The sequence below is a fragment of the Camellia sinensis genome, chromosome 1, assembly GCF_055761805.1.
Source record: "Camellia sinensis isolate YWXY chromosome 1, ASM5576180v1, whole genome shotgun sequence".
Lineage (NCBI taxonomy): Eukaryota > Viridiplantae > Streptophyta > Magnoliopsida > Ericales > Theaceae > Camellia > Camellia sinensis.
Genome location: NC_138961.1, coordinates 148,104,139 through 148,115,220, shown reverse-complemented (window position 1 = coordinate 148,115,220; position 11,082 = coordinate 148,104,139). Strand labels below are relative to the sequence as shown.

The 11,082-nt window shown below is 36.2% G+C and overlaps 1 protein-coding gene across 1 annotated transcript; it reads left to right on the top strand.

Moving 5' to 3' along the window:
* The first annotated feature begins 971 nt into the window (after positions 1–971).
* LOC114296017 (cellulose synthase A catalytic subunit 6 [UDP-forming]) lies at positions 972–10,828 on the top strand. Its single transcript, XM_028240302.2, has 14 exons — positions 972–1,876; positions 2,901–3,096; positions 3,190–3,428; positions 3,582–3,684; positions 3,775–3,958; positions 6,244–6,510; positions 6,762–7,107; positions 7,303–7,440; positions 7,962–8,087; positions 8,211–8,423; positions 8,505–8,781; positions 8,902–9,098; positions 9,187–9,537; positions 9,831–10,828. The coding sequence occupies exons 1-14, from the start codon at positions 1,787–1,789 to the stop codon at positions 10,410–10,412; spliced, it is 3,309 nt and encodes a 1,102-aa protein (XP_028096103.1). The 5' UTR covers positions 972–1,786; the 3' UTR covers positions 10,413–10,828.
* The last annotated feature ends 254 nt before the right edge of the window (positions 10,829–11,082 follow it).

The window sequence follows — 11,082 nt, the reverse complement described above, 5'->3', positions numbered from 1 at the left end:
ACCACAAGATGCTAGAAATTTCTCTCTCTCTCTCCCTCGCAATGACTTACGGCTGCTAAGAAACCTAAAGTGGCTGCGTTGTGTTTTGAAAATAATAAGAGAGTTATGGTTTTTCTTTTGTTTTTTTATTTTATTTTATACTAATGGTTGGGTACACCTAAAACATGTGTAGGTCAAATAAATAGATAAATATAAAAACATATATATAAGTTGTATGCAATTCAAATGGTAAGAGTCTTATTTATTAATCTTATGGTCTAGAGTTCAAGTCACACCCTTCTCTCTCTATATATTTTTTAATAATAAATCTTGCCTCTCACTCTATATATTTTTTAATAATAAATCTTGCCTCTTAATTAAAGACTTTCACTCTAAATTTATTTTAGGTTTTAAAATTAATTAAAAGACCTTCCACCATAAATTTATTTTAGGTTTTAAAATTAATTAAAAGATCTTCCAAATATTTAATTTGCACTTTAAGATTCACCACCAAAATATTTGAAATTATAATATTATTATTATTTAATTATTTACTTAATTTTTATATTCAGATTTTCACAATAAATACTATAAACTTTATAAATTTTAACATGATATATATAAATTATAATTATATTTTAATTACAATATTATTTATATCTTATCTTTAAGTACGGGCATGCATTAATATATATATATATATATATAAAAGAATAATGCTTGAGACTCCCTTTTGGGAGTCACCCCTCACCCCCCTTTGTCACGTGGCGGGTGATGATTGGAGGAGTAAAAAAAAAAAAAAAAAAAAATGTAACCAATGAGAGAGAGGGGGTCAAAGGGGTAGGAAAAAAGAAGGATGAATCATTGTTATATATATAATAGTGTAATAGAAGAACGTGTTACGCGTGTTTAACCCCAAAAAAAAAAAAAAAAAAAAAAAATGAACGTGTTACGTGTACATCTCTCGATAAATCTCGTAAAACCTACGAAGTAGGATCTGCTCACGCGGAGAAGATCGTGTCATTGCATCACGTACATTCTACTCTCTCTCTCTCTCTCTCTCCTCCGTACTCTGTGTTGGCGTTTTTATGATCAACTTATTACTTTCCATTTTTCTCTCTCCAAAGCCTCTGCTTACTCTGCTAGCTGTAGAGAAAGAGAGAGACAGAGAGTTGAGGCACAAAACAACAACAACAAAAAAAAAAAAAAAAAAAAACAGCAGCAGCAGAAGAGATTAGATTAGATTAGATTAGATCATATCATATAATATATCATATAAATAGAAGACAGGCAAAGTTTCGCTCATCCCTCACGTACCCATTACTCTCTCTCTCTCTCTCGCTAACTGCGGTGGGGACTCCACCACTTCATACTGGGACCCATGCATTCTTCCTTCTCCTCCCTCCACCGTCTTCTGTAATTTGGTCACCTTCTTCAAATTCTCTCTCCTCTCTCTCTCTCTCTCTCTCACCACACACACAGATCGACCCCAGCTAGCCAGATTACAGAGCAGAATTAGCTTGTGAAGAAATTAATCTACATTGCACTTTTAGGTCCCATAATTATTATTCATCCATTTTTATTTATTTATTTATTTTCTATGTGAGGTTGGGTTTGGGTATCTTGGGATGGGACGATAAACAGAACAGAATGGCCTAAAAAAAACAGGATTTTTCAGGACAAAGGTGGTTCTTTTGAGAGATTATTAGAGGTGGAGGTGGTTGGTCACATTGGAAGTTGGATTTTCTGTTGGATTTGTTGATTTCACCACTTGGGTTTTGTTGGTGTTAGTGTTGGTGTTGTGGTCATGGCGGACACTGGAGGAGGAAGACTTTTTGCTGGGTCTCACATTAGGAAGGAGTTTGTGATCATCAATGCTGATGAGATTGGACAGCAGGTAAGAGACCCTTCAAAACCCTTCATTTTGATTCTTCTCATGCTTTTGTGTCTATATATACATATGATCTGCCATTCGGTTTCAGGATTCGGATTGCTCAGTCTTCTACTGATTAGGGTTTTTCAATTGATATGTGGGATGCTATAATTTGCATCTTTTGTGATCCAAAACTGGAGAATTCTTTTCCTGGTTTTTTGCTTTATTGTTAGATTGGATTATTTTTTATTTATTTTTTATTTTTTTTAACACATCATTCCTAATTCAGCAAAATACAGACACTGTCACTGGAAAAACTGGTGTATGAAAATTCTAATTTTAATTTTAATTTTTGATAACCTATGCACAAGGTTTATTTTGATCTTATGGGCGTTTTGGCCTGTCAATTTTGTTTTGTTTTGTTTCGTTTTGGTTTTTGTTTTGTGTGTGCTTGAATATGTGTATGTATGAAGTGCTACTGCTGAACTTTTGCATTTGTAGATGGAGGCAGTCGTTTGCATTTCTAAATTTGATATCATAAGAAGATGTACAAGAATCCAATTTCCGGATTAATTTGTATGACCTCTCTTATAAATTGGTGTACTGAAATATTATAACTTATTTGTTTTTAGGATTCACTATATTTTAATGGGTTCCCTATTTTAATACTGAGTAGATCTGGAGCACACGAAGCAGAAAATTGGAGAGACAAAACAAACAAAAAAAAAAAGATTTGCAATTTGAAGAGCTTTGAGTTTATAAAAATTGAAAGAAAATCTACTAATGTTGAAATGTTAGTTGTGATTAATCAAACCTATAAAGAATTTCAAAACTTGAAAGTTGCAATAATCACTAGTTTTCATTTGTAATCAGTTTGAAATTACAAGTTCAATCTCATAAACCTTATCCCCAAACGAACTTAGTAAACAAAACACTTTTGTAGCAAAATGAAATTGTATAATTTCTGTTTTTGTTTTTGTAATTTGTTCTCAACTTTTTTCATCTGGTACTGATAGCAGTATAATCATGGTTTTCTGTGTTTTTCCAGATTCAATCTGTTCAAGAATTGGGTGGGCAAGAATGTCAAATTTGTGGGGATGAGGTAGAGATTAATGTAGATGGAGAGCCCTTTGTTGCCTGCAACGAATGTGCTTTCCCTGTTTGCAGACCTTGCTATGAGTATGAGAGAAGAGAGGGAAACCAGGCTTGTCCTCAGTGTAAAACAAGATACAAGCGCATCAAAGGTGAGACTATTACTGCTATTTCCTGTGTCATCTTCATTGGAAACCTGACTTGATTTTTGTGAATTGACATTTACAACTAAATGAAAATTGCAGGTAGTCCTAGGGTTGAGGGTGATGAGGAGGAGGATGACATTGATGATTTGGAGCACGAGTTTGATTTTGCAAACCTTGAGGCTTGCAGCCCACAAGAACTGTTTGGGGAAATGGTCTCTGCACATTTTAACACTGCATATTGTGCCCACACTAATACATCTGAAACAGCCACACGCACACCCTCAGAACTTGGTTCTTCTTGTCCTCCTGAAATTCCTCGCTTGACCTATGATGAAGAGGTGAATAAAATAGCATTGCAATTTCTCCGTGTGTGTGTGTGTGCGCACACGCGCACATGAGTATGTGTGTACATGTGCATGTGCACATGCATATGCACATGCACAATTAAGTATACTAGCAACTGGTTGTAATGCTTATTGTTCTTCTTGTAGGATTCGGATATTTCTTCTAATCAACATGCTCTTGTTTTTCCCTCGTTTATGGGTCCTGGAAATAGAAGCCATTCGGTCCCTTCTCCTGCTCCATCCGTGTCTTGTATGTTATTTTACTTTGTCAAATTATGTTTATAGATGCTTGGAACAGATTTTATTTTAGATTGTGAAATTTGTGTTTTCAATGTCTTAGCACAACCCAGATCAATGGTTCCAGAAAAGGACATAGCTCTATATGGCTATGGGAGTGTGGCATGGAAGGAACGAATGGAGGAGTGGAAGAAAAGGCAGGGTGATAATCTTCAGGTGGCCAATCATCAAGGAAGTAGTAGTGGTTGGGACCTTGACGGGGAACTAGATGATGTTGACTTGCCTATGTAAGCTACGACGTATCATTTTTCTAGTTTCTATGTTAATTAGTTTCTTGTTGTATAACTTTTTATTTTTTTTTTAATGACAAAGAGGGGAAACACTATGGTGCACACCCTCATATGCACCCTATAATTAGAAATAAAAATGGCATAACTTCAATTTTCTGACTCATAACTAAAAAAAAGAAAAAATGTCATAACTAAATACAACATGAGGCATAGTTAAAAAACTCATGAGTCATAACTAAAATAATGTTATAACTTAAGAAGAAAATTGGTCATAACTAAAGAAGAAAATTGGTCACAACTAAAGAAAAAAATAGCATAACTAGAGGTGCATATGGTATACCCTTTTTAAAGAGATGTATATTAGAATTTCCCGGAAGAGAGAAACTCAAAATATTTAATGTGAACAATACATTTTCAGCAAAATAGAGGATTGTAAGAATCACTTAGAAGAAACAATTGCATGCCATGTCCTGTTAAACATGTTCAGTTCTAAGAAAATATGTTAAGAGTCCTTCACAAATAAACATAACGTGTGAATTGTAGCTGTTGATCAAATGTTTATCAAAGCACCTAGCTGCGCTTAAGCAACAAACTCTGGATATTACAAGTAAACCACCTTGCAAAAATTGGTTGTGTGCAATTGAGGTTTTATGAGATCACTTATGACTTCTTATCTTATACCATGACTCTTGGACTTTTTCTTTGGCTTGGATTGTTAGCAACAAAGTTCTGAAACACTAGTTTGGCATCCCTTCTTGCCCTTAACTTTGTGTTAAAGAATAGAGGTTCATGAGGGAGAATTCATTATTTCCTAAAATTAAATGGGAAGTATATGTTTATGTTCACATCCTGTTGATTTTGTATTGTCCCTAAATCATCGGTTGAAGAAAGTGGACACATGGTAATGGAACCAACAAAAAAAATAAAATAAAAAACAAAAGAGAAAAAGAAAAACAAAGAATCACATGCCTATGCCTTATCTTATGAGAATACTAATCTCCAATAGGAATTGAAAAATGAAACATACTAGGCCTTTTGTTTTCTGTTTTCAAAATGAGATAATATCAGGCCTTTTTCTGTTTTCCCTTTTCTTTTTTTTGGAAATGCAAAAAACTTGTTAGGTGAACTATTTTTTGTGTTGTAAAACTTCTCATTGATTTATTTATGGAAATAGAAAAAAACAAAAAACAAAGAAAATGAAAACAAAACCAAACAAGCCCTAAACTTGCAACTGCTATAGTCTAGTATGCTTTGGTAGCTGGCTCGTCGACTTAAACATTTGGTGCATGCCTTGTGTTGTTGTCACCTTGCTAGTTCCTTTTGCATAATCCCTGACAAATGCCTAGGTAATCAATGTTTTAAAAACCGGATTGGACCAGTCAGTTCAACTGGTTGAACTGTTGACCGGTCCTATAGTTCCAATCTGAGTACGCCCCTGTAACCATTTGAAACTAAAAACCGGTCAAAACTGGCAAAATTTGGAACCTGTGGAAACTGGTTCCTGTCTGCCACAACTGGCTGAGCTAAAGCCTAGCTGAAATTAAGGCTTCACACCTGATAGCATGCCTTCGGATGTGCAAGCAGAACACATTTGACTCTTTTTTTTAAATGATAGATCACTTTTTGGACTAAACCATTTTGTACTTAGTCAATGTAATGCAACCAAAATGCTTATCCAGGGAGTTATTTGCGTATTTTGTTGTTATGTATCAAAACTTATTAAACTAAGCCAATGATATCCCAAGAGATGGTAGGATGTAATTTCTAATATATATTTTATAAAAAAAAAATAGTAGTTTTTCTAAAATAAATAAAGAAAAATTGATTTTCGAGGTATTTTTGCTAGTTATTTTAGTACTTATATTTTTGTTTATATATATTTAAATTTATTCATGACAAAATTATGATGTCACAGTTTGATTTTGGTTGACTCAACTGTTGGACCCTTGACCTGTTCCTTTTACCGGTTGACTCAACAATCCTGTTTTCAAAACATTGGAGGTACCTAGGAATAGGCTTTTCAACATGGCTGATGCAGAAATTGGGGGTTGTAATCTTCGAATGGTGGATCTCCATGTGCATGAGGTTTGCTTTGGCATTGATCTTGGGGTTGGTTGAACTTCATGTCATGGAGTCCTTTGTTATTGCAATATTCTAATCGCTACAAGTTCATGTGAAGCAAACTTTAAAATGAATGGTCATATTATGATTACTTGTTTCTGTACATTGTCTCACCTATGATCCATTTGTCACTTACAAGCTTATTAATGTACTCTTATCAGGATGGATGAAGGCAGGCAGCCACTGTCAAGGAAGTTGCCCATTTCTTCAAGCAAGATAAGCCCGTACAGATTGATAATTTTACTCCGTCTTGTAATTCTTGGCTTCTTTTTTCATTATAGAATTCTCCATCCAGTTCATGATGCGTATGCCCTGTGGTTGACATCTGTTATATGTGAAATATGGTTTGCGGTATCATGGATTCTGGATCAATTCCCAAAGTGGTCCCCAATAGAGCGAGAAACGTACCTTGATCGGCTATCACTTAGGTATATGGTCTAAAGTCATTTAATGTCATTCATCATAGTATTTTAGTGTTGATCCGATGGGTTCAATCGTGCACAAGTTTGAGAAACAGGAAAATGCATTTTATTAAAACTATAAAATTAATTAAATCACTCTCTCTCTCTTGTTGTGAGCCAATCCACTTTTGCTATGTCCTCAAGCTGACTTGCCTTGATTTTGCATGATTGGAACAAGATTTTGCATGTTGGCTCATTATTTGATCCACACTGTTCAGGTATGAAAAAGAAGGGAAGGCATCTGAATTAGCTGATATAGACATCTTCGTAAGCACAGTTGATCCTCTGAAAGAACCTCCACTAATCACAGCAAACACCGTTCTATCCATCCTTGCAGTGGATTATCCGATTGAGAAAGTTGCATGCTATGTCTCAGATGATGGTGCTGCCATGCTTACTTTTGAAGCACTTTCTGAGACATCTGAATTTTCTAGGAAATGGGTTCCCTTTTGCAAAAAATTTAAAATTGAGCCTCGGGCACCAGAATGGTATTTTTCTCAGAAGATTGACTACTTGAAAAACAAAGTTCATCCAGCATTCGTGAGGGAACGGCGTGCAATTAAGGTTTGTGATTCTTCTTTAGAATATACGCTGTACAGGTGATTATATTGGTTGTTCTATGCAAGCGCAACTAATCCTGTTGCAATTGTATTGAAGACAATTAATTTTGTTCTCAAATCAGATGCATGGATTTCTTGAGCATCCAATTTGTGTTAGGCATCCATAATGTTGTGAGATCATATTTTGTTGTGGTTGCAGAGAGAATATGAAGAATTTAAAGTTCGGATAAATGCATTGGTTTCCATGGCACAAAAAGTTCCCGAGGAAGGTTGGACAATGCAGGATGGAACTCCATGGCCTGGGAACAATGTCCGTGACCATCCTGGCATGATTCAGGTGAGACAATATTCTATTCTATCTGTTAACTACACTCTCATCTTTGTCAGTTCTTTATCACCACTGTTGCTACTTTTCACCATTGCAGTTCAACGCTTTGACCATCTATCTGTTTGGATGCTAGGAATCAAAGACAAGGAATGTGAATTCTATTATTAAGTTACTAGGTGCAAACAATTTCTTGGGGCTAGTGGACAGTGGGATTAGTCCCCCGGATAAGTCGGTACAGTGGGCCCGATTCCGGGTTTCAACAAAAAAAAGTACAAACAAGTTTCCCATCACAATTGCTTGGATTAGTCAGGAATATTACATGGGCAAATGATAAGATTCAAAATGCCTTTTTTAGTATGAAATTTGTTTTTAATGCACAATCAGGTTTCTCTTGTTTTATGCTGTCATCTGGGAAAATTTTATAGCAAGTGGCTTGTAAATTATAACCTACTGCTACTTTTGCTGTCTCTTATGCATGTGTAGTCAGCATTTCACAATTTTTTTTTTATTATTATTAATTTTTTTTATAGGTATTCCTTGGTAGTGATGGTGTTCGTGATGTCGAAGGAAATGAGTTGCCACGTTTGGTCTATGTTTCTCGTGAGAAAAGGCCAGGGTTTGACCATCATAAAAAAGCTGGGGCTATGAACGCTTTGGTAAAGCTCTAACCTCTTTTTTCACGTGTCGTTTATTTTCCTTCTCTTTTTAAATAATAATAATAATAAATCAGCTGCAAATGGGTCACAGATTAAATGAGTTTCTTTTGATGATTTCTTTAGGTGCGGGTTTCAGCAATTATCTCTAATGCTCCTTATCTTTTGAATGTCGACTGTGATCACTACATTAACAATAGCAAGGCACTTAGAGAAGCCATGTGTTTCATGATGGACCCCATTTCAGGAAAGAAAGTTTGCTACGTGCAGTTTCCACAAAGATTTGATGGGATTGATCGTCATGATAGATACTCAAACAGGAATGTTGTATTTTTTGATGTACGTATGTCCATCTTGTCAAGTTCAATTTGTGTTACTTTTGTTATTACTGTAAAAGTCTAAATTTTCAGATTTAAACAGATCAACATGAAGGGGTTAGATGGTTTGCAAGGACCGATATATGTTGGAACAGGGTGTGTTTTCAGAAGGCTAGCACTTTATGGATATGATGCTCCTGTGAAGAAGAAGGCCCCTGGAAAAACATGCAACTGCTTGCCAAAGTGGTGTTGTCTATGTTGTGGGTCCAGAAAGAATAAGAAAGGAAAGTCAAAGAAGGATAAGAGGAAGAAGAAAATGAAGCACAGGGATGCATCAAAGCAGATACATGCACTTGAAACCATTGAAGAGGGAAATGAAGGTATGGTTTCATTTTTACGTAACTTGCTATTGCGCCATAGTGGTATGTTTTTTTGACCAAAAAAAATAAAGAGCAAAAGGCTTGAGGACCCAGTGAAACTGAATTGGGTTTCCATTGCAGAAATAACTTTGGAAAATTCAACCCATATTTCCCAAGTAAAACTCGAGAAGAAATTTGGGCAATCTCCTGTATTCATAGCTGCCACACTTCTGGAGGATGGCGGTATACCTCAGGATGCTGGTTCAGCAGCACTCTTGAAAGAAGCCATTCATGTTATCAGCTGTGGTTATGAAGACAAAACAGAGTGGGGAAAAGAGGTAAAAAATCACACAATTGCATTGAATTGTTATTTTTATTTTTTGTTTAAACATGATTCTATAACTGAATTTCGCGATGCTGAACCAGGTTGGGTGGATATATGGGTCGGTGACGGAAGATATTCTAACAGGATTCAAGATGCACTGCCATGGTTGGCGGTCTGTGTATTGTATGCCTAAGAGGCCTGCATTCAAGGGGTCAGCTCCCATCAACCTCTCAGATCGTCTTAACCAGGTTCTTCGATGGGCCCTGGGATCTGTTGAGATTTTCCTAAGCAGACACTGTCCAATCTGGTATGGCTATAGGGGCGGATTGAAATGGTTGGAACGCTTCTCCTATATTAACTCAGTCGTCTATCCTTGGACTTCCATTCCCTTGATAGTTTACTGTACCCTTCCAGCCATCTGTCTTCTCACTGGGAAATTCATTGTCCCTGAGGTACTAAACTAATATTGATGCATTGCATTCTCAACCTACCATATACTCTATATTTTTGTGTTTCTTTTTGTAAAGCAAAGGCTCATCTCATCAATCTGCTGCTTATCTTTTTCACTGTTGTACCATTTTTAGGCATCATAATTAATCCTCTTGTACCAATTCTATGAGTTTTGGACAGCATAAGATGGACCAATCTGATGTTATGCCTCACCCTTCACCCTAGTTCAAATTTTTATTCTATTTTTATTTGGGTAACATTTGGTGTCCATTCATTTTTTTTCTTTATTACACAGATCAGCAACTATGCGAGCGTTGTGTTTTTGGCCCTCTTCATATCGATTGCTGCAACTGGTATCCTTGAAATGCAATGGGGAGGTGTTGGAATAGACGACTGGTGGAGAAATGAGCAGTTCTGGGTGATTGGCGGTGTTTCGTCACACTTCTTTGCTCTCTTCCAGGGTCTACTTAAGGTTTTGGCTGGGGTTAGCACCAACTTCACTGTTACCTCCAAAGGAGGAGATGATGGGGAATTTTCTGAGCTTTATCTCTTCAAGTGGACATCACTACTAATCCCTCCCACAACTTTGCTGATTATAAACATTGTTGGGGTGGTCGTTGGTGTCTCAAACGCCATTAATAACGGATATGATTCGTGGGGCCCATTGTTTGGTAGGCTATTATTTGCTATATGGGTCATTGTGCACCTTTATCCTTTCCTTAAAGGATTACTTGGGAAACAAGATAGGATGCCTACAATTGTTTTGGTCTGGTCAATTCTCCTTTCTTCAATATTAACCCTTTTGTGGGTCCGAATCAACCCATTTGTTTCAAGAGATGGTCCTGTGCTCGAAGTGTGCGGGTTGAATTGTGACTAAAAAAGATGGTTTTACCCAGAGGAGCAACGGATTTGGATTGTTGACCACCAACCTGCCACTTGAATATATTTTTATTGGGGCATGGTTTGCATCATGATAAGAAACATATCACGTTGTCGGTACAGGAACAGCTTTGGTGGGGAGGAGCGTACTAGGGAGGGAGGGAGGGGAGTGTAGTGTAGAGTTGTGTTGTGTTTGTGTTTGTGTTTGTAGATATGGATCGGAGAGCAACAAGAGCTGGTATAATATTTTTGTTTTGCAGCAGTGGTTTCATTGATTCTTTTGTTAGATAAACTATCTTTGGAGTTTTTGGTTTTGTTGTATTGTTTCTTGTGGATATTATTAGATCATAAGTTGTGGCTTCATGTCTCTGAGAATTTATTCATTCTAAATTTCATTTTTGCTCCTTTTGCCCACTTGGAAATGTAAAGTTTTTACTATCAGGTTCCCAAAATTATGCAATCTTTATAAAGTTTTAACTATCAAGTTGCCACTTCGTTAGTTGGTTAGCCCTACCCAAGTTACGGTATTTTTTGTTGTCTTCATAAATAACACTAGACAAACAAGAGACTAGATTATGAATAAATAAGCTTGATATAAGTTTAATTAAGGTTGACATGTGATTAATTAAGAATGGTTTGAGATTAGGCCTAATTTGGTCAAATTAGGC